Source organism: Pomacea canaliculata, linkage group LG8, assembly GCF_003073045.1.
Source record: "Pomacea canaliculata isolate SZHN2017 linkage group LG8, ASM307304v1, whole genome shotgun sequence".
Lineage (NCBI taxonomy): Eukaryota > Metazoa > Mollusca > Gastropoda > Architaenioglossa > Ampullariidae > Pomacea > Pomacea canaliculata.
Window position 1 is genome coordinate 5,459,422 of NC_037597.1, and position 24,323 is coordinate 5,483,744.

A 24,323-nucleotide genomic window follows, 5' to 3' on the forward strand; every position below is an offset into this window, starting at 1 on the left:
TGCTAGTCGATCTCGTGTTATAAAATTTCCCACTGACGAAAGTTTCACTTAAACCTAAATTCATGACTATAATCCCTTAAACACATATATAGCTCGCGTCAGGATGAGCCCATATATTTGTGATGTCTTTGTTATCGTCGCGTTTTCTTTGCCCATGTTTCACTGATTAGATCAGTTTAAAATTAAAACGAGTTTCTCAATCTGTTTCCAGCAATGAGCAGTACTTTCACTCGATTTGTTGCTTGTGGAACCCCCCACCCACCCACACACACACAGACTATAGCTGACTATATATCACATATAGTACATGGACAATATGGATAAACATCAAAGTAAAGAACTGTTTTTTTTTTATTCAGTAAAATTCACGTTCGCATTGTACAAAACCATATTCAATGATTTCTTTTTTAAAGTACAGATCAAAGTTAGCTTATAGGATGATAAATGCATGTAGTGTAAACATTTAATTGAATGCATATGGCACTTAATCATTTTGTATGCAGGTAGCAGCTATTATTTATAACAATTAATGTTTTTCATAGACTGCTTTTCCTTATTAAAATTGACTATGGTTTGTTTAGAATATGCAAACTCGATCTCTTCATTGTTATATTTGATTGTAAAATTTCAAAAAATAGATATGCATAAATAAATAGAAAAATTTTAATGTAAGAAATATATGAAACTTTGGCAGAAGTTTACTAATAAATGCAAGTCAAGGTACAATTTAACTATTCGTAAATCTATTTCAAATTGAGACGTTAGTAAAATCGCTAACGCGTTAGAAACCAAAACTAATTAAAAAGCAGTTCATAAGTAACATGGTTGCAAAATGTATAATATGACGTTTGCAGCATTTATAATAGTACATGACATGATAATGTGAGCTGACTATACAGGCATGCATTTGTTCTTATTTGCATATTACATAGAAAAGGGATAAATAAAATACGACTTTAATTAGTCAAAAAATAGAATGCCAGTGGTAGAAGGCAGAATGTGAATTTTGTTTATGAAATTGGAGGCCACTTTCAGGTCAATTTGCCACTTTTGCCACCATAATCATAGTTGACCATAGCCTGAGTTGATGCAGCTACATATAACAGAAGCCAATCAGCAAGTCAATTTAATCATTATAGAGTGAAATCAGCATTATTAGATTACATCAAAGATTGTAAAACACAAAGATTTGCTCATGATGCAATTCCTGCAGAATTTTTGTGTAACGCAGATTGCACACCAAACAGCAAATGTGATGGCCTGTGCAAAAGGAGGCAACCATGCATCAGACTGTAAATGTTCTATGCGAATGACATTTGCAGTATTTACCATTTTGCTTTTTATCTAGGAATCTATAAGCTTTTTTTGTGTGTTGGGATAGTATTAAATTGGCTTTTTTTTATTTATGATTTTTACAAAAGATTACCCCAAATATATTAATCATAGTTTGTTAATTTATTCTGTCCCCACCCATCTTACATTGTTTATTTACCTATATTAGACCTGGTAAGAATTAAGAATTTCAATTGACAAATGATGTAAGCATTGCAAAAGAAACACTATAAGATTTAATATACCATCAGCATAAATAATGCACAATAACGAAGTGGATTTATAAAGCACACACATTTATTATTATAATAAATGTATAAATTAAGAAACGTTTACTTATGGAGAGCTTTACCTCACCAACATAGGTGGGCTTGAGGTGTTTACACGAAGTTGTACAAGCACACACTTAAGTGTAATTATCAATAGGATCAAACAAATCACGCAAATTTATTAAACATCATTCAGATCTTAACTACTCACTCAGTCCTTCTCTCAGACATAAAAACTCAGGGTGGAGGAAAGCAAAGACCCGGAGAAAACCACTGATGTCAGGTGTCAGGTGTCACATTCTGTGAGGTATGTCAGAGACAAAATATGAACCCACAACACCTGATTCCCGGTGACAGGTGCTTTAGCCATTGTGCCATCAAATTAACAACCCTGTCAAGGCACTTGTGAATAAACACAAGCACACACCCACAGCATTTTCAATTTTGCCTAAAAAAAATTTAAAATTATGAAATAATATCAAAAACACAAAATCAAAAGTACACAACCCTAAGACCACTATTTACTACTTCGCTGCATAGAAAAATTGTCATCTTGGAAATGCATTTGAAATTCTGCAAAGAGTTTCCTGGACAAGCACATCTGGAATCTCGCTGCAATGCTCACTGCCTTGTCAAGGTATCAGCATCACCTTTTTTGCACCTAACAACACAGTCTCCACTTGGAAGTTAAAATTTCTAGACGAGAGCATCATGCTGCTCTTTTTGTGTTTTACAATTTTTTTTCTCTCTCTCACATACACACAGTATGAATGAGAACAGATTGACACATGGTCAACCAATAACGATAATAATGAAGCTCAAGTCTGAAAAAAGCTACCAAAGGTGCAAAGAAATCTTTTTTTTTTTAAATCAAGGTTGAGATAAAGGATACTATGATTATGATCTGTTATACTAATGGTTGAATAGAGCATAGATGTAGTGGTCAAATCATCAAATGGTCAACTTAACCATTGAACTTTCAGAATACACATAAGAAAAAGCTTGCTATGGCTTTATTTATATGACTATACAAAAATCAAATTGTAAAATCTTTCTAGGTGTGTCTCACTGTGTGTGCGTCTATCACATCAGCACAAAAAACTTGACTGCCTCACCTGACAGGAAAAAACCATGACTGTGCAAAATGAGGGGCTAAGAGCAAAGTAAATCCTGTGGAATTGCACACTTATTAAGCTGGATAATCAGAGAATGTGACAATTACTAATCATCCATCTTTATCCTCCTAATGACAAATACTCTACTACAAGAATTACAACATTTGATGTTCATGATAATCATGAAAAGAAGAGTTACATTTTTTTCACAGTATGAAAGACACGGTTAAACCAGTGTGATTCAAATTAGTTATTTTGTTCATTTAATATGCATATGTGTTGGCTGTTTTTATCCATTGATTAAAAAACTTTACATTTGTCAAAGTGGAAGTGTTGTGTGCAAAACATATTTGGCACATGTATATACCCCCATGGCATGCTGCAACAAGCAAAGATGCTACAAAAACATAAATATATTTGCAATCACATGTCAAAAATGTAAATAACTGTGTGAAATGGTTTTACAATTCCTGCTGCATATAGCACACTATTAACACTGGTTTAAGAGCATGCCCTTTTGTCCAAGCTTGAGAAATGACATTAAGATTTCTAAAACTTGGTATGCAAAATCTTTACAAAAGCCATGCATGTTTTTTTTATTTATATGAAAACAAAGTGGTCTATTGGCATCATCACTATGAAGAGATGACACACCAGTCTACAGCATAAAAATCAACCCAAGCAAGATCTATTTGCATCAGCATCACAAATCTCTAATTCTTTAAGAAATTTACTGTCAACATCACTTTGCTCTGGTCTTGCCACTTAACCACACTGTCCATGGGCAGCAACTCAGTGCATGTGTGGTGAGTGCTGATGCAGCTGTGCAACAAAGTCTCGTGCAGTAGTCAGTGACTGTCCAGGATCAAGATGAACTACAATAAAACCATGTGTGCCCCAGGGAGGCAAAGCCACCCCCATGCGAACAACTCGCTCATTGAAAGAGCGAGTCATGGGGGGAGTCGAGGTCCAGCTACTGAAGCAACAAGTGCACTGCAACAAAGCCAGATTCTGCCCATATTTCTTTTCAAATTCTCACTAACTTTTAACCTATTTTTTTTTAATGAATTTTGTATTTTTCACTTTATTCATAATCAAGTTTTATATTAGTTACATTCTTACTCTCACCTCCAACTATTATGTATATCCTGAATTATGTTTCCCAGACCATCATAAACTTTTGTGTTACAAGAGAGATGGATGCACACTTTAGATTAATTTAAAGACATCTCCTTAATTTAAAATCTTATTTTCACCACCTGTGAGTAATCTTTTCACAAATAAGTAGAATATTAAAATAATATGGCTTCAATAAACTTGTACTGAACTTTGAACTTCTGAGTAGCCACTAATTGTATAATAAAAGCTCTCTGCGAATAAAAATAATAACTTACAGCACTCCAACAGCAAGGCCGCCGTCGTGCTGTGATTTTGGTCTGCGCAGATGTGCCCACATTGACCTCAAGCTCAGCACTGTAGAAACACGATAGTGGTATGTTGCGGAAGATGATGGCATTGCGTTTTGATACCTCAAGCTTGTAGCCACCCTTCTTTTGGGGGTCTCCATATGGTTCAAGACTTGCATCTATTATAAAACAAAAATATGAAAAATTAAAAACATGCTATTTAAGCACATGTAGATGAAGAAATGAATGCAGTCTTATAAGCTTTCTGTCATTAGAAAGTCAGTTGTTAGTGTGAGGGTTGTGCCTATCTCTCCTTTGGCAGCTTACCTCCCCCTGCCCTATATATATATATGTATAAATATACCCCTTGAAAAGCTGGGTCATATGGAGAAAGTATGCAGCGCCTCATTGACTAGTGTATAGGTCTTTGGTCTCAGATGCAAGTGCCCAAACTTCTTGGCTAGCCACTTCCTATGAATATGCAAACTACAGTGACTAACTCAATAGTTAAATACAATTAAAAAAGTCCATAATTGTCTTGACCGAGGGGGATCAGCAAAATCCAAGAGAATTGTCCAAGGTGGGTAAAGTGTCTGAAATTATAATTAAGGTTATCAAGCCAAGATATTACTGTTACACTCATATACCTGCATGATATATGTTCATGCACTTGTACCTATTCTTCAAAGTAATTGACAGATTTAATGTGACATGTGCACTAAGTATTAGATTTTATAGGTGCTACATGTGTTTGCTGAATAAGATCAATATTAAATATAGTGAAAGTTCTTGGGGACTAAATCCTGTGTATATATTATTACAAGTGAAAGATTTTTTTAAAAATCGAACTAGCCTGAGCTGAAGTCTCTATAACCATGAAAAGATGCCAATCAGAATATGCCTGTGACTCAGCGTTAATGTAAAAACAAATATCTTTCGGAGAAAATACTCTGTTGACAAGCACAACAGTTCACACAAGGATCGGAATAGCGTACAGTTCAAATTCAAACCTGAATAAATCTCAGCTGACAGCAGAAGAACACGGTTGTTTGTCAGACACAGCCGCCCTTTCCCATATGGCTGTCTCACGGTTTTCTCCCCTGTCTCATCTTTGAACTCGACGTGCATGTAGTGCAGCCAGCATCCGCCTAGGAGCAGCATTTCCCCGTCTTCAAGCATCCCTGACACATCAAGAAAAGCATCTTCATAGACCACCCTTCATTTATATATAAATAATTCTGTTATAATTATGAACGGAATATCTACATCTCGTGTCTCTGCGACACAGTTGTGTTGTATTTTAAGAAACTAATAATTATTAACATTCATCGCTTCAACCACCAGCATAAACATTTAATTCAGCAGCACAAACGATTCAACAGTTTCAAATTGATGCTATTATCATTATTATACAAATCTTGCCCAAATGGCCGATAACTCGGACAAAACTCTTTCAGCAAGAGTTGTCGTACCTTGCAGCAACTGCTCGTAAGAGAATGTTTCTCCAGCTTTGCGGTAGATGTCCATAACATCTTGTTTCAGCAGTGTGCCTTCATCCAGAATGCGAGAATTGAGCCTGTAGAACTCTCTCTGCATCTTATATGCGGTTTCTAAGGCTGCTCGCGAAGGTGGGTCTAGGTCATGGCGCTTGAACTCGTCGTCGTCGTCGCCGTTGCGGATGGCGGTCTTGTCCTTCACCTCGCCGACCTGCGTCAGGACGTATGTTGGAGCGTTCACTGCATTCGACGTGGATTTCGGTTGTTCGGCTGCAGGATTGATGGTGGTTTTGAGACCTGAAGACATTGTCGTCGTTGTTGTTGAAGCCGAAGACGGTTTTACCGATGATGACGTGCTGCTGGTGGGCGCAGCAGACATTGACAGAAGCTGCACCTAGAGAACAGATCATGTAATATTTAATGATACTTCGTGTTGTATGTATATGCTTCTTTATTAAAGGCTGTTTGTGGTTAGACTTTCTGAAAATGTTCAGAATTCTTTTTCTTCCTTTCATTCTAGCATGATATATTTATTTGTATAATTTCATAATGGGTTACGGACTTGCGTAGGCCTGTATACAATTTTTTTAATTAATGCAAAATAGTTCAGTTGCGTTAGAAACAGATAAGAATGCTCATTCATTTTTCACGAAAACAAATGTGAGCTACGTAGGCTAATAAAAAAGCTCTTTCTTTTTCTCCCTTCCCTTTATACCACCAAGTACACCACCACCACCGCTACCGCCACTGCCACCATATACATATATATGTACGAAAAGATTGGATTTTTTTAGGAAGGAGTGTGGTGTTCAGTGGGAGAATTTTTTTTAAATGGATCATGAATGCAAATTCTCATGTCCTGTTGTTTGATTTGCGTGCGTGTAAAACTCATTAACATTATTTTTTAAAGTTTAGACATCCGCGTTCTAATTTTACCTCACGTTGCAGCGCTTCATCATCTCTCACTAAGTGGAGTTTTTTCAATTTTAAAGTTTATACACACATCTTTCTCGTGCGTTGACACTGATTTCCCCTCCGTTCGGCGCTGCGTTAAAGTTCTTCTACACTCTCTCCCCACTCGACTCCTATTGCAGCTCTGGTAATGTACCACCAGCACAACATAGCAACTATCCACTCTCAGCCACTCCCGCTTTGCCGCCTTTCCCTCCTTTCCTTTTTTCTATCACATTTTTTTTTCTCAACTCCACCCACATCTTTGTCTCATCTCTCTCTCTATTTATAAATAGAGTGACTTTCTCTCTCTTTCTCCTTTCCATACTCTCGTATACACTCTCCCATCTCTTCTCTAGTCTCTCTCTCCCTTCTCGTGTCGACTTCTCGGGTCAGATGGTTTTCACATAAAGGCACGTGCCTAGTCTCCACGCGTTCTTTGCAGAAGCAGATGCTGATACACATGCACCGAGTCACAACACTTACAGCATAAGGTCTCGGAGAGGTGAAACATTTAGCGATTTTTTTATTGGGTTTCGTCTTAAAAGTGAAGAAGTGCAATTCACTTAGACTTGGGGAAACACTATTGTGTGCCAAACTCAACCCTGTCATATAAAAATAAAACTGCTCCCTACTAGACCTTTAAATATTTTTTAAGAAAAGAATTTAAAAAAAAAAAACTGTCATGGCTAGCGACCACAGGGGATACAGCAACAACAACAACAAGCGATACTTTACACAGTTCACATGCATAGTAGCCATTTGCAATCACATCACATAGCAAAGTAATTTATCTAGATGATGATATTTTGTTGGTTGAGATGACGGTCCATACATTCAACGACCTTCCAGCAAAGGGAATTCATAGCAGCAACAGTTTTAAAAGGCAAGAGAGTTTGTTCTCACTGGCATGCTTATTTAAACAGCAAACTGCTAGACCTTTCCAACCCACCATGACTAATTATATGACGGGGCTATATCATGCAATCGAAGATATCCATGCATCCTATTGGGCATAGTGCCAGGAAGAATAAGGGTCCACATTAAAGATGGAAGGATGATATCCATGAAAAAAATTAACGAGAGTAACGGTCGCCCAGCGCAGACGGCAACAACGAATAAAAGGATATTTTTTCGCTAACAGACCGGATTTTGAGGGAAGGGGAATGTGATCGAGTTACATTCAGAGATCCGCAAGGCCTCCAGCTCGTGTTGTGGCCGTTGGTGACGTACATGACAATAAGTGTCGAGTAGAATGTTCTGGGTCTATGTTTCTCAACCACAAAGAAACATGAATGTCACCAGCAGGCTGGTGTCGTCTCCGGTTGTCGCAGACGCTCTCCTCTTCAGACTTGATGACTTCCGGTCATACCAGTGCTGCTGCTGTCTGTGCATTTCGGGGTGAGACTTCGGGGACTAATTATTCACCTGAATAACTGCACGTGTAGGGTTATTGTGCTTCTGGCTGTCTTTGACGGTAGGTTTTTTCCCCCTCTTCCTGCCCCTCCGTTCAGCAAGTTCTGTTTCCCCACTACTCATACTATTAACTCTTTAAATTACACTTCAATCGCATATAACCTTATAGCCAATCTACATTTACTTAGTGGTTGAGCAAGAAACTCTCAGAGTTAAAGAGTTAATGTCGTTTCCACACTATAAATATGTGACTGTATTATTCAGACAATTGTAACAATGCATTGGAGCAAACGCTTAGTATTAGTAATCTCAGGCAGATTAATACGGGGATAAAACTTTGGATTAGTGACGGTGACCACAGAAACAGTTAAGGGTTATTTTCTACCAAACAGACTTTCTTTTGGCCTTCAGAAGTTAAAAAAAATCCCGTAAAACTACCTGTTTGTTGTAAAACAAAAATAGATTTTTGTGCCTTGTATAAAAATATCTTTTCGTTACAATACTGTTATTCGATGCTCTCAGCTGTTTATAAAATTGTTACTGTGTTTATCGTGGCACATTTCTAGCATGTCTCACCCCTTGCACCAAAAGTGATTGGCGGTTATCGTGTCCTAAATATGTAATCACCCTTTTAGCAGAAAATATTACAGACGTTTGCTTCACGCGCCAACCCACCCCCACCTATCCCCTGTGTGTAAGAAGACTTGGCAAAGAGTTACTCAATGGAAACATTCTTGTAGCTGCTGTTGCAGGACAAGGTTCGGCACATGCTGCAATGCCGGTGCCGTGTATCCACGTAAACATGCAGGACGACCTTATCGCGTCTTCAGCATCGCGCACGGGGCAGCAGATAGAAGCGAAATCTCGCGTGAAAGAGTTTCATTGACGAGAGGTTACGAGAGCCCAGTGGACGCAAACATCGAGCGTCTGGGTCAGGTTGCACGAAAAATAAATCTCAGTGTTCACAAGTAAGAGTAACAGGTCAATAGAAGCTCCAACTCTTGTCATCAGAAGGACGAAAAATCCGGGACAAGATCCGCGTGCACAACTGGAGGATGTCAGACAAAAGACAACTTCCTAGAGAGTAGAGGAGGTGAAAGGAAAGGGAAAGAGGGTTAGAATTGAAGCTTAAAGGAGACCATCGGGCAGTCAATTGTGCAAGATGACCTCTGTCCAGCAACGCAAAGAGTTTCTGTCCAATGTAAACAAAATCTCTCTCTCACACACATACAATAGAGAGAGAGGTCATGAGGTCATGGCCTTTGAGATGTCTGGCACATCAGCTACACGGAGATGATGGATGCAGTAATTACCAATATGTCTGCAACCCTAATTTTCGGAGTCAACAAAGGCTGACGTTAGGTTAATGGTGAATACGATAACAGACATGTGGACCAACCTTTAGAAGTCAGGGATGTTTCTCTATTTAATTCGAGATTGTTCTTCTCTTCCCATCACCTTTTTACGCTTCTCTGGCTTCGGTTTTCGAACGAGGCACAGCTTGGGGAACACACGAGAAGAGCAAGTTTGTACGAACAAATATATTCTATCGTGCTTTTCGTTTTTCCCGTTCGCTAACCTTTACCCTTTCTGAGTCATTCTGAGTGACGACTAAGGCGTGCGTTTTCCTCTGAGCTTTCCTCTCGTCTTTTTTTTAATCTCTCCGCCTCCTCACCCCACCCAACCCTCTAACCTCATGAAGGCAGATACAGTTACTCGACATAACATCGATTTTGAAAGCCACGACAAAAGCCTTCTCCCCCACCACTGACACTTATCTCCCCCCTTTCAAATTTTTTCTCTGATCTTCAAACGAGGTCCGGTGAGTCATGTTACCAAGGGTGATCGTGGAGGTCTGGGTTAATAACTGCTTACAAAGCTGCTCGTCTTGGGTTTTGTCAGGGTTTTCTTCTTTCCTTCCCTTCATCATCGCCCTGTCCTAGGTTGGGTTGTCAGGTGGCGCAACGGTTAGCCTGTCACCGATACAGTGAGGATTAGCTGTCCTGGGTTCAGATCTCGTCTCGTGGAACTTGGCCAAGAGTTCTTCTCGATGGCAGGCTGTATCTTTCTGCACAGGTGCACAAGACCGTGTGGAGCTCACAGTGCAGCGCTGTCAGCAGCTTTCAGAACACATGTACAAACAACTAAAACCGTCATGCAGGACAAAACACAGGGCAAGACCAATCTCTTTGCCAAAAATATTCTCTGTCGAAACAAACACAGAGAAGGAATCCCATCAAAATGTCATGCATATCTGGAAAAACAAAGTGCTACGAAATTCAAATAACACCCCAACTAATTTATTAATTAACTAACTGACCAGCAAGCAACATACTAAGTGTCCACAACATGTACGTGCTTAGTAATCAGTGTGGTTAACGAAATTGTTCATAATTATTTTATTATGATTTGAGCTGACTGCTCCATCTTAACCATCATGTCAGCGTCTTGCGGCACGTGCACCTGACCTCTGTTCGCCTGGGGTGAGACGCAGATAATCATTTTTTAAACTTTATAATTAATAACATTATAGTTTGTATCGCATTGTTTACTTATGTTTCACTGCTGTGTGATTTGTTTCTCTGCACGTTCTGTATCGAGATTTGGCAGAGTCGACCTTGTTAAGGTGCTGCAAACCCCTGGCGGAGGGCAGACAAAATATGGCGCCACGTGTCGGCGATTACATTCGGATAGTACAAGCATGCAAGAGGAAAGAAGGGGTTAGCAAGATTGCACGTGTGCACGTGCGTGCGTGGTTGTGTGTACAAGTGTGTGAGTGAGCGCGCGCCGCCTAGCTTATCCCTCCCTACCCCTCCCAGGCTGTTTCTCTCGCACCACGTGACTCATATCATGATCATCTGCAAACGGAGGACCAGTAAAGCTGAAGGCGAACATTGAGCCACAATGTTCACGCCATTTTGCCATTTCTCTAGCTCTGGGGGTGGAACCTGGCGGCATAATGCCAGGCCTGCAGGGCAGACAGAGGGAGAAAGAGAATGATGGAAGGGTGATTTGGGGGAGAACTGAATGTACACAACTAGTTGGCAACAAAAAAATACAGTCTGTTAGTTCTGATCCATCAAATAATACGAGGTTTGTAGTCTGTTTTCTTACACAGAGGTGTCTTCTGTTTTTTCAACAGTGTTCTTCTAACAAAATGGTTTCTTTTGGTGGCTTGGTTTCTTCCGATGCTCGTGATTAAGTTCGCTGACGAAGTCCATGAGCCGAAGATTAAACTCCGAAGTGTTGCGATTAGAGACAGGTGTTCACTTGCAGGAATATTTTGACTGGCAGCTAGGTTCTTTCCATCTTCAGCGGGGTAGCAGGTTGTGCCAGCCAGCACCCGTGTGGAGAGTGCAGGGTGTTGGAGGAGGTTTGATGCCGGGCGGTGTTTCTCGTGTTTCCTGTTTACTGAAAACTGTACTTTGCTTTCTTTTCTTCTCCACCCCTTTCTCGCAAGGACCGAAAAGAACTCTCTGAGGAGTTGTCGTACCCTTTGGACTATCGCCCAGCCCACAGACTTGTTTACTACAGTTTGGCCCTTCCCACGTTACTCATCCAGACTGGATCCACCCGTTAGTGGCAAGGACGTCTACCCGATAGAAGCTGGGGGACTCGCTCGCACACACACTTCCATGCAACCGTAGAGAGCTTCATGCAAATGATTGCAGCCATCCATATCACAGTAATGGCTTTAGAGCACAGGGGTGGGAGGAGAGGAAATGACATCACAAAGGTCCTTGTGTGAGAAATGTTGCTGCTTCCCTGTACTTCTTGATTGATGAACGGGGTTTTGAGGAAACAGCTTCCCCTTCTCTGGCTCTGAGATTGTGTGAGTAACCATTCTATACACACACACACATATATATATATATCTGCTGAGGTGGGGTGTCTATCTTCTTCACTGCTTTTTCTTCTTTTACACTCGGTATGACTAGACTTCACTAATCTAACCCCAGTGCCTCTAACAGTCAAACTTTTCACCCGAAAGCTAGATGCTATCTCTCTGATTGTCTTATCAATCCTTAGTATTTATACTTTCCTTACTATCATGGCCAGACATGGACCATTTGCAGGCACAGAACTTCTCGTTCAAGGTCAACAGATGGCAAAGAAAAATAAATTTCTAAAGGATCCAAGGGATGTGAACGCCGGGGCTTAGTTTTAATCCTGAATTAAAGTCTTCCTCTTGATGCATTGCACTAGTATGAGTGGGTGGGGCTGGAAACAAAACAATCAAAAGCAGGCGGGCGCAACATCACAAAGGGAGTGAAAAACTGCCACCAATCATCACAAATGTCATATATACGATTACATATATTGGCTTTTAACCTCTACCTCTATACGACCTATATCAACATATAAAGTTCAGGGGTCAAGCACGATTGCCTATTGCTGTGTATTTGTCAGGCTGTCTTATAATGTCAGGGATGTTGGCAGGTTGGTGGTGGAGGTGGGCAGGACATGCTTTCCTCTTAATCCTCCCAGAATATGCCTTAATTGGTCATCAGCCCTTCCCCTCCCGTTTCTGAATTATATCTAGTTCTCTGACTCACGCTGTCAACATAATTGTCGTGTAAATTAACCCTATTTTGACCCCTACGTTTAAGCAAATTTTAGCATAAAGAATATTGTGTTAGGGACATGAGTCCCGATATATGATGCACATGACGAGGATAATGAAGATACTCGTGACGATGAGTTAGATGAATCACTGTTAGTTTTGTTTCTCTTTTATCAACTAAAGACGATGGCAAAGATGTCAGTGTGTGACTTAACAAGTATTTGTCACTTACCTACTGGCTTATCAGCCAATCAATCAATCAATCAATCAAACATCATAGAACATGTTCCCTTCCCTAAAGTCTTCCTTATACATCCTTCATAAAGTAAATGTCCATACCTTTATACGCATGTATACATATTTATGTATATTTTTGACCTCTTTAAGCCCATTGCATATAAATAACCTATTTGTTTATCTTGTTATGAGTCTCTCACATGATATTTGTATTTTTCAGCTATGCATACTGAAACATATGAAAACTATGCATCGAAACTTCCTAATTACCCTGATCAGTGGATGTCGATGACCAACTGATCGATTAAACAAATGGATAAATGATCTTTATTCTCCTCCCTTCACTTATTTCTCGGAATTCTCTAAATGCACGCGAGACGACCAGAAGGAAGGAATGTCCATACTACAAAACAGCATTAAGGTTGGGCCGACATAAAAAAGTAGAAATTTAATAACTTGAAACAAACTGAAGCTCACTTGATTAAAAAACTAAGTTTTGCGCTGGGCCTTTAACCGAAAGCTCCCTGCTGTTCCCTGCAAATGTAACCGGTGCAGACACGGTCACTGCTAATTCTCTTCCTGAACCATTCCACCCGAAGTACAGCGAAGAACGTCCCGTAAAGAAAACAAAGTTCAACCTAAACTGTTGCTGACGAAGGCATGTGGATTTATCCTGAAAGCTCCAAATACTTGGATATTTTGTTTGAGTGTAAAGAGTTAGTTTCTCTCTTACTGAGAGGGAGCGATGGCGCGTGCCTTGCATGCTGCATGCCGACCTACTTAGTTTTCTCAAGACCGGCAAAACTTACCGCGTTGTTGGCCGTTTTCACTCCTCCTCCGTCACTACCACCACCAGCAACTGCACCACCACCGACGCCGAGGCCAGTACCACCGCGATGAAAATATGATGACTGAGAAGACGACGAAGGAGAAACGATGGAGGAAGCCTGTTGTTTAACGGCCTGCATGCGCTGATCGTGGGATTCCGCCGTCTCTACCGTTTCCTCCAGCGGTTCGAGTTTCGCACCGACCAGTCCTGTCCGATCTTTGGCCTGCAGCAGCTGTTGCTGCGGACTGAAGCGAGAAGCCTGCTGCGTCGTTGTTGTCGTCGTCGTGCTGCTGGGTCCCTTGGGGCCCTGGCCATGTCCCGGTGCCTGACTTGCGGCCCACTGGGCCGAACTCCACGTTGTCGTAAGGTGAAGGCTCCATTGGTGTTAGTCCCGTTAGCAGCGGTACGAAGCTACTGCTCGAGGCTGAGTGTAGGGAGGGCGGTTTTTATGTCTCAAATAAGTTATCGCCCATGCCTGATGTAACGATGAAGGTGTCGATGATTTGTCGCTACTCCGTGAAAGCTCGTGGACAGAACCTAAGTTATCTCAGCACGAATTCATAATTTTTTTTTTTTTTTTTTTTTTGCAAACGGATATTTTGTCTTTTTTCACACTTTTCCTCTTATATTAAATACTTAATTGTCTTTTCCTGTAAACAAAATAAAGACACTTTTAGTATTAACAGTTTTGCACCTGAACTTGACTAGTTTACCGTTCTGTTGTCTGTCACAACAAGCACGCGCAAAGCCCAACAAATTACAATCCAACACGTGTGTTGGCTTGACCACGTCTTCAGCCGCCGGGTCACGGATTCAGCAGCAGACTGGCACACGAGCAGGACTGTCGAGCACCAAAGACAGAAGAGCTCGCAGCCTGCTGCACGTTCCGGAGAGAAAAAGACAAACACCCCGCCCTGCCGCACACACACGCGCGCCAAAGAACTCTCTGGCATGAAGCGAGGCGGGCACTCTCTCATCTATAGGTACGCAATACTAGAGAAAGCGCCATTTCCCGTGCGGGGCCTGCTGGGTACGACGATAGGCACCGACACCATCCCATCCGTTCTCTCTCCCCTCCCCCCATTCTCCATCTCTACTAGCTGCTGCTGCTGCTGGTGGTGAAGGGCGTGCGAAAGGCTCGATGGCAGCGCGGCATGCAGGATCAGGTGGGGGGATGTCTGATGGGGGTGGGAGGGGGCCATATTGGCACGTGCTTCGCTGGAAGTATACCAAGCGGAAGAAACAGCACGCACAGATATCAGTGGAGCTGGTGTTTTGTCCTCCCCTCTCTGTGTGTGTCTCTACCTCTACCCTCCACCATCCGCCCACTCCACCCTTCTGACACTTCCATTCGGACAAGTTTTATTACTGCAAACGCCATGTTACAGGAAGGATGCGCGAGTTCATCATGTAGAGATGGTAATCTAATAGATTTAACGGTGAGTGGTGGTAGTGGTGTGGTGGTGGTGGTGGTGGAGGAGGAGGAGGAGGAGTGTTAATAATATATCAAAATATACACAACAGACATATATATATATATTAACATTCCAAAAAGTAAATGTCAGTATTCTCTCTCCACTTTTTCTCTCAAGAACGGACTTTGCGATTAGCTGTGTAGACAGTCTGCAAAAACTGATGCTGACAGACAATAAACGTTGGGACCAGGTGGCGTTGCCGTTGACGATGTGCTAATTATCCTTTTCATCATCTGAATATTACATCCTTGTCTATAGTGCTGTGGTGGTTAAGAAGGGTATTATTTTTAATCCCTGTACAGTTTAGCTGCCAGGAAAATATGTTAAAATGCAAATAAAATAAAGCTCACTTTTTTTCCCAAAAGATTGCTTTCACAGCTGAGCGATTTCAAACATAAGAAGCTGACGGTCCTTCAGGAATACCTACCTAAGTATATGACACGGGCCGTATTATACCAAGTCCGCGAGATGGGTCAGTAATTAGTGTCTACCTTCTTGCCTTATATGAAAGCCTTAAGTAGGTGACGTGCTTGGCGCGAGGTCACGCAGTCCGCTTTGAGATATGCGCATGCGCATACGTCACAGTAGCTGTAGGAAAGGAGTGTTTTAACAGCTGGAATTCGACCACCGTTTGATGTAGACAGACCACGGATGTGTTTGTAGTCCCTCTCACTGGGACTTACTAGATCACTGTGACCCATCAGCAGTCTGTTAGAAAGGAGAGTTCCTGACACGAACCGCGCCTGAAAGCTCTCAAGTCCACAGACTCTCTGGTCTGTGAAGTTCTTTTGTAAGGCGAAGAGCTGAGATTAGAGAAGTGGTTATAGCCAACGGCTGCCACTGTTCTTCAACGCGGGGTGGGTAGGTGGGGATAATGGGGCCACATAGACTTTGACACTTTCCACGCCCTACCAGGAACTCAAAGACCGACGGCAGACATTGTTGTGGCGGTCGTCTCGGCCACACCTAGAGATAAGGCATGCGACAGACTAAACATCTCAGTTCTCTCTTCCAAACCCAGACCCAGATGCTACAGTTAACCAGATTGTTGGCTGAGTTTACGTTGCTAATCATTTTGTTGCAGTAAATCTTTGAGTTACGACTCAAGCATCACGCTGCAGCAAAATTCCTGATCCAGTCGGGGCTACTTTCCTCGACATTTTCCACATTCAGGATCTGTCTCTAGCCATAAAAACTTGAAGAGTAAGGAGTCGTGATGGCGGTGATACAAATAATATCAGTAATGACAGCTTCAGAAATTGCTGGCTTGTCCGCGTGTGTGTTCATGACAGATCAAACGATTTAACTTAAAACCAATTTGGCAACCTAATCGGGGTAACACTATCTGGCATGATGTGACATTATCACGACACTCCAAAAACTGTTTTTACCACTTCCATTGCCCTCGATTAGAACCTTAGAAAAAGTTCATTGCATTTCACTATTTTAAAATCACTTCTTTTCCTTCGCTTTACACGTGTTCCAAGGGCAAGAACTATGGTGGTCGGGGAGAGGAGTTGGACACAAAGAATCATCAGAAACGAAACCCATGTAGGACACAAAAGACTTAATTCAAGAGCTGCAGACGTCGCACGAGGAGCGGTCATCTTGAATTTTCATCAACAACAACAACAACAACAACAACAACAACAACAACAACAACAACAACAACAACAAAGGTCGTATCCCTATCCTAAAGGAAAGGTAAAGGTGTGGAACATAAATAAATAATACATTTTTACAGTGCAGTCTAGAGAAAACTCCTTGATGTCCAGATTTTCAGTCCCTGTGGACAGACCCTTGATGCGGCGTTGCACGTTGTTTCTTCAGAGCAGTTGCCACATGTCTTGTTACAGTCGAGGCTAAACGAACCATACACCCTGCACGTCTCATTACAGTATGGCAAACAATATCCAGCTGTACAACCCTTGTTAGCAGACTTAAGGGATTACAGAATTGTCCACATCTTTTTATGCAGTTTACACCCTAATACGAATTGTCTAAAACCTCAAAACTCCTCGCCATGAGTTTTTTCAAGGCGACCAACATGAAGAAGTCCAATGACCATGGAGGAAAACAAACGCCATATTAAAGACAGCTGCCAAAAAATAAGAAATAAAAAATAAAAACAAATAAACATAGTTAAAGAACCCTTCAAGGAAGACAAACTTGGACAATGAACACATTATTAATTGAATGGTGAAAACGGGGCAAAATAGGTAGATGATCTTCAATGTACCAAAAACAGACCAATAATTTACGCTAGAGATGCCCACCCAAAGGATCAGTTGGTGGAGGAGAAACGCCAGCATCAAATAATTAACTTGAAAGCCACTGTACTTCATCAAACATCTGGTTGTCATACGGGAAACCCTTCCTTTATACACTTCAAGCCCACGATTTCTGTAAGTTGTTAGTATGCCGACAGCATAAGCCTGAATAAACCAAAAGCATAGATGTTGTTATATTAGAGACTGACTCTGCCAGTAGCAGTCTCTCGACCAAAATGAAGGAATACGAGCTCGCTTTTAGGAGGGACATGTTTTTTTACACGTCTGTGCTTTTAACACTATTTTCTGTCGTGACTTCACACGGTTTCCATTGCAGCATCGTGAAAAGTTTCGCTAATGTCTGAAATACAGATCCCTTCACGCCAGCAACGAACTTTGAAGTTGATCTTCTTAAAGGATCGGTGTCAGCAATTAATGTCTTGAATTTCAAAAGTAAGCCAGTAAAAAAACTCGGAATACCGAATTTGAAGTTTTAGGCGAACTAAGCTGAGATTTGAGCATCCTTGCGCTGAACAAACAAAGGCGACAGCTGTCAGTGACACGAATGGAGCAAGATGCAGGATAATACAAAGGCATCACCAGACCACGAACTATCACTGGACTGCTGGCAGACGATTTTTATTTATTTATTTTTTGTGCGTCCCCAATTAACTACTAAAACGAGGCAGTTGTGTAAAAAGCTTCCGGTTTATTCACTTTTCAGATTATAACAACTAAAACGAGGCATGTTTATACACAACTTCCGGTTTAGTCACATTCTTTTTGTTTAGGCTCGCTGAGACTAACAGCAGATAACTTTGCGAAAGAAGCTAAGCGTTGGTCTCGGCAGACAGACAGACGGCAGTCCTACTATACATATCCATGACGACGTGTATGCAGACATCGCTGATGCACATAGATCCAGAATCTAATCTACACAACATGTAGCAACGTATGTGGTTCGTAAATCCAAACTGGAAAGCAGCATAATCCACAATGTCAGAACACTTAAAAATAATTGTCAGTGAAGGAGCCGCAGAATCCTGTACAGTCAAAAATCAAAGCAAGATGGCAAACAAAAATCAGGCAGAAGCTGTACAACAGAACAGGAGGCAGAAGCCGTTAGTGGAAGAAAAATGTCATTTGTAAGAAACGACGCAGCACAAGGACTGAATAACAAATAATCCATAACATAGGCATGCGGTGCAACTAAACATCACAGACAGGAAAATCAAAACTCGATGTACATCCATAGATGAGGCAAAACGACAGAAAGTTATTTCCCTGCAGCCATGTTATTATAATAATAATAATGTGAACATGTAACACGCAACAGCACGACCAAGATAGATCGCTCTCTCTGCACAAACTAATGACGATAAATGAAAGATAACAGCCATGCAGTGGAATTAAGCGTTTATATCTAAAAGTACACTGAACAGTTTGTCAAACGGACAGCATTCTCGTGCGATAATCAGACTACTCAATCCCTCTTTATCAGCATGTAAAAAACAGAAAGAATATATATATCGAAACTCCAACATCTGACATCAAACGATTTTTATATAACAGGATACACTGTATAGATTAAAGTTTACTTTTTTATTGTTCTCGATTAATGATAAGGACAATATAGCTATTATCAAAATATCGAGAGCACGTGCATATATTCCTATAATGAAGTTTCTGTTGCTTTCATAATTTGTCAACAGTTGTTTCTCATTCCGTTCTTCGTATATTCTGCCCATGCTCTGTTGTGAAATTAGTACAATGTCGCGCTGAGTCAACGGCACCGGAAGTCTCCATACCCCATCAACCACGCGCTAAATGTTCCTGCCCTAAAATCCTGCAGCAGCAACCCAGAATAACGATCTTACAGACGTGAAAAAAAAATTAATTATTTATTTAGTATATGAAAAGATGGCTACTATGTAACTAACTCTAATATTTAAAAAGATTAATTTTTGTGAGCAGATTATTTCAAGCTACACAACAATTACGCCTTCCATGTTGTCAAGGTAAACATAACTTTCATATGAGTAAATATATGAAAGTTATTGATGCGCATTAATGTGTAAATGTAATGTGTAAAGCAAATAAATTTACAGAGCAAACATTTAAACATTTACCCTATACATGTACTTTCTTCTGCATTATTATCGTATATGCTCACGAATTATAATAACCGGCAGATATATTAAAAGCCTTCAACAACTGTTTACACATTTACAGAGATAACGCCGTAAGTTACAAAGTAGTGCACACTTATCTTTAACGCGCATACAATATGTTTATGACCAGATTATGCGTCGACCGTGATTTCAGTAAATCTCGCATATGAAATCGAGTTAGAATTTCAATTTCTCCACGATGCCATGTTTTCCGTTTTCCGAAAGTGCCTTATTCCACCGTAAAGTTGCTTCATGAAATCGTCGGGTAGCGTAGCCTTTCTAACGCTGCTCGACCGTGAACTCGTACGACTCGGTCGAGTGCTCCTGTTTAATAGAAAACGGAGACGAGAAAGCCTCACAAAACGCAGTACCGAGCTGCACTGAGCAGCGAATACTGGCTGTACTATTAAACCACAGCGTAACGTTTGTTATATTATTATATGGCAGGGACAAATCTCATCAATGACTACATTGCAGGAGCAATTGGAGGTAAGAATTTAATTCAGAATTAACAACTGCGAAATATATAATGTATTTTAAAAATGCCAAGTCAAAGTTTCGTCACTTAGAATTTCTTCCATTGCAAGGTGCTTATATATGAACATATGTTCCCAACGCATGACACAGACATATGCACAGAGCCATACAGAAACACTGCGCATAAAGCGAAAGCAAAAATTGTGATAAAACGTTAAATTGCGAAAAAAACTTTCTATTGAGGTCACAAGTTATAATACTTAAGCATGCAGGTGCACTGTTAGCTACCTTTATCATCTGGGTTAAATATTTGTCTTTTTAGTGACTCCATCTGAAAAATGCAAGGCATGTGTACGACACACATACACACACAAAATCAAGGTGCTCATGCTACCGCTTCTGACTGTATATGCACTAAAGGGTTAAGTCATTCACTTTTCATCAATGATCTTCAATAGAATGGTCTTAATTTTTCAAGCAGTAAATGATACAAATGAACTAAATTTTGTTTTTTGGTAGGGTGTGCTGGAATGGCAGTGGGCCATCCATTGGACACCATCAAGGTTGGTAGGATAAAAAAAAGGAAAATTTTTGGGGTATTTTGATTTTATATTTAGCTTATGTTTGGCTTTTTTTAAATCTTATCTTCCCCCGTATTTATATTTCTACTACGTTTACCACAATAAAATTGAAAGATAGATATGAGGGTTTCAAGCATTTATACATACCTCGCAAAATTCAATATTGCTAATCTGTAAGCATATGTGCGTGTGTGTGCACGAAGCTACCAGTAACAAGGCTAAAAGGATCAACATAAAATATATGCAAATTTTAATGTTATTTATAGTTGTGTAAGTAAATATTTTTGAGAAAATGCAGATGTTAAATAATTTAGAAAATAATTCTGCATCTCTAGGTACAGATGCAAACACAGGACTGTTACAAAGGCATTCAAGATTGTGTGGTCAGTGTGTCACACCAAAAATTAGTAAGTACATTGCTCCATAGTAAGCGCTTTATATTTTTTTGTGCTGCATTTCTTATCATATAGCAGTTCGGTGCTGAATAAAGTTAAAGTAGTAACATGTTAACTCGCTCTAATCTATATAGAGAACAGAAATTCAGACATCTGTTTCAGACACATTCTTGTGCAAGATATACTGTGCAAATAGCTGTAGAAACATCTGAGCTTTTTCCTCATTTTTTTCCCTTTGGAGTTATTTCTTTATGTACTGGTTTTAATCTTCTAAATTTTTATATTTGATGCATTAGTTCTAGATTCTGTAAAACTGTGTCCCCATATGCTGTGAACGTGTTACTGGCTTTTTGTCAGCATTTTTTTTTTACATATTCCTGTGTATTGAATTCAGTGCTTTTCAGAAGCAGTGTTGACACAAGCCAGATAGGTGACCTACTTATCGTTACCTTCTATTGTTGCTTCAGAAGCATGCTGCATAGAACCCCAAAATACAGTCACGTGTAAATAGTATAGCAGAGAACCTGTTTAAACAACAAAAGAAAGGAAAACAAATCTTTGCACATCTATAGAAATGTTTTTGAATAGGAGAGCTCATGTAAAAGGAATTTTTCCAAGCTTTGCTTTAGACGATTTAAGCAGGGTTTTCAGAAACTGCCAAGTATAAAGCAAGAGAGAGTTGTTTGGAGGGAGGTGGTAAGAACTGCTTCAGGTAATAGTATCTTTATTGCTGATGTTTTTATCCATCTTATGTATTTCTGATGAAAAGACGTAAAATTGCTGGGATCATTTTAATACAGTCTAGGCATATTAAAGGGAATTCATGCATGACTGAAATTGTGAATGCCTTTGCATTCCTAGGCTCACCAGATTCCCCTCCCCTTCAAAAGATTGTGTGCTTGGCCTTAGCTCTTTTCCCTCCATTTTAATGATTTTACAAGGAACATTCATGCACATGATTGTCATCTAATTTATTTTCTCAAAAGTAATTATTATTTGAAATTAGCATGTTATTTAGAGCCATAATCTGATTGTGGTATTTGTTATCCTTACAGAGCAAGGGCTTCTTCCGTGGCATGTCTTGGCCATTGGCATCCTTTGCTTTTGTGAATTCAGCTTACTTTGGAGCATATGGACATGTACTTTCATGGTTTGAACATCATCAGCGAACTCAAGAAAGTCCTCATCGCTTGCAGGTCTTTACAGCTGGTCTTGTTGCAACATTTCCAACAGGCTTCATTGCTTGTCCCATTGACGTCATCAAGGTCACACTGCAGGCACAGATCCAACACGACCCTCACCTTCCTCCAAGCAGAGGTCAGTACCTATTTGCTATGGTCACTGTCTCTCTTTCTCATGCATGTGTTCACACACCCAGTCTTCAGTTTTTTCTAAATCATAACGGTGCTTTGATCTTTAAATATATGCAAAAAAATTAAATAAAGCTACACAACTTTTTTTTTCACTTTGCCTCTACTTTGCTATTATCAATCATCACTAACCATTCCTCAGACCACAAATATCCTTCGCATTATAGGTCTACTATACAAACTAGTCCCCAAGTTATTTGAGAGATTTGGACATTATTAAACTTTACACTTCTGATTTCATTTTACTCTTTACAATGTTGTGATCTGTTTTCTATTTTGCATGTTAAAAAAAAAAAGTAGATGATGCATAAATGCTGCTCAAAACAGGTGTATGAAAAGCAAGGATGATTTAGGCGATGTATTCAAGATGTCTTAAAATAGAAAATCTAGATGATGTATATTGTTAATTACCAGTACTGTTTGAATGCAGATTCAAGGTTCTACAGTGGGCCACTCGAGCAACACGGACAATCTTTAAACAAAATGGCATTCGAGGACTTTACAGAGGTTTCTGGACACAGCTTGCAAGGGACTGCCCAGCAAATGCCATCTATATGACATTCTATGAGATTGTGGGCCACGAGTCTCGTGTGTATCTACATCAGATTCCTAGCACAGCTGTTAACTTTGTCTGTGGTGGAGTTGCTGGTGTTGTAAGTTGGATGGCCATAATGCCAATTGATTTTGTGAAGAGTCGCATACAGGCAGATCCAGAACGCACTATGTACCAGGGATTCTGGGACTGTGCCAGACAGGCATATGCTGAGGGTGGTATGAAGATTTTTTTCCGTGGAGCATTAGCAGTTTGCTTACGAGCTTTTCCTGTAAATGCAGTGACACTAATGGTATACACAGAAATTCTACAGTATTTGAATAAGATTAATTAGTGAATGTTGCTCAAATGTGCTTTGCAAATTTATGTGCTTTTCCTGATGCAGTAGAGCATCCTTTGCATTCACATAGCACAGCCATATCATGAGAAATGATGAAAAGAAGCATTTATCATTCCCAGCCTTCCCCATTTTGGGGTTTTGGTAGGGCCACTTACCTCATGCACAATCAGAACTTTAGGAAACTGTTTTTTTTTCTTCTCTTATTTGTGACTTCTGTTAAACATATAAACTTGCCATCTATTTTTAATGTGATTTTGTCAACATTTGTATTCCAACTACATCTTTATACACCATTATATAGAAATTTAAAACTTCTTAATAAAAAGATATTGTCTACTTAATTCTTTCACAGTGCTTCTTTTAAGTCCATTGAGCTTGATGTTCTTGACATTACATGAAATGTACATTATTGTTAGTAGTATGTATTCACCATTTAAACAAATTTAGTGCCTTGAAGTACATTTCAGAGCCTGCAAAAACATCTGCGCACAATGCATTTGCAATTATGCATTGGCAGTCCCCAAAACTAAGGCATCTGTCATAGTTTTGACTAATTTCAAATTGACCTGACCACATTATTGCCAAATGTAGAAAACATTGGATCTGTGCACCAAGCTACGTATTTTTAACTATTTTTTTCAGATTTTAGCATAGGTTTTAACATGATAGGCTTGGCTAACCTTGTCTCTGGCATCCAGAGTGTTGGCTATGAATGAACATTACACAAACTCTACTTCAATTATTTGTGTAAATTCTTGCCCAGCAAGTGCCAAGATTTTATCATTCCATCAACACTTAAAAATGGACAGATGGGTTACCCTCACCCTAGCATATCAAAGTTTTCATGAAATAATTTTTATTCCATTTAATTTATAATTACTTTCTAGAAAATTATACAAAAACTTTTCTCTAAACTGTTCATTGTATACACTATTTTGTGTACCGACTGCATTTTATGGTACTTGTTATACTGTATTATTTTTTTGCTTGTTAATCTTTTCTAATGGCCTTTACGCTTTCACTGGCCCTGCAATAAAAAACTGCACTGGCTGTCAAAGATGTCTGTTTATCACCAA

General features: G+C 39.9%; 2 protein-coding genes across 2 annotated transcripts; one reads left to right on the forward strand and one right to left on the reverse strand.

Annotated features, from left to right (window-relative positions):
• Positions 1-341: 341 nt before the first annotated feature.
• LOC112570787 lies at positions 342-14,690 on the reverse strand. Its single transcript, XM_025249412.1, is given in 6 exon segments — positions 342-3,709; positions 4,111-4,301; positions 5,133-5,303; positions 5,595-6,012; positions 13,596-13,904; positions 13,906-14,690. Coding segments are annotated over 6 exon segments (1,380 nt in total). The 5' UTR covers positions 13,996-14,690; the 3' UTR covers positions 342-3,508.
• Positions 14,691-19,407: 4,717 nt separating this feature from the next.
• Positions 19,408-24,297, forward strand: LOC112570721 (solute carrier family 25 member 45-like). The gene is given in 6 exon segments (XM_025249303.1): positions 19,408-20,020; positions 20,528-20,571; positions 20,925-20,996; positions 22,040-22,301; positions 22,785-22,911; positions 22,914-24,297. Coding segments are annotated over 6 exon segments (882 nt in total). The 5' UTR covers positions 19,408-19,971; the 3' UTR covers positions 23,242-24,297.
• Positions 24,298-24,323: the final 26 nt, after the last annotated feature.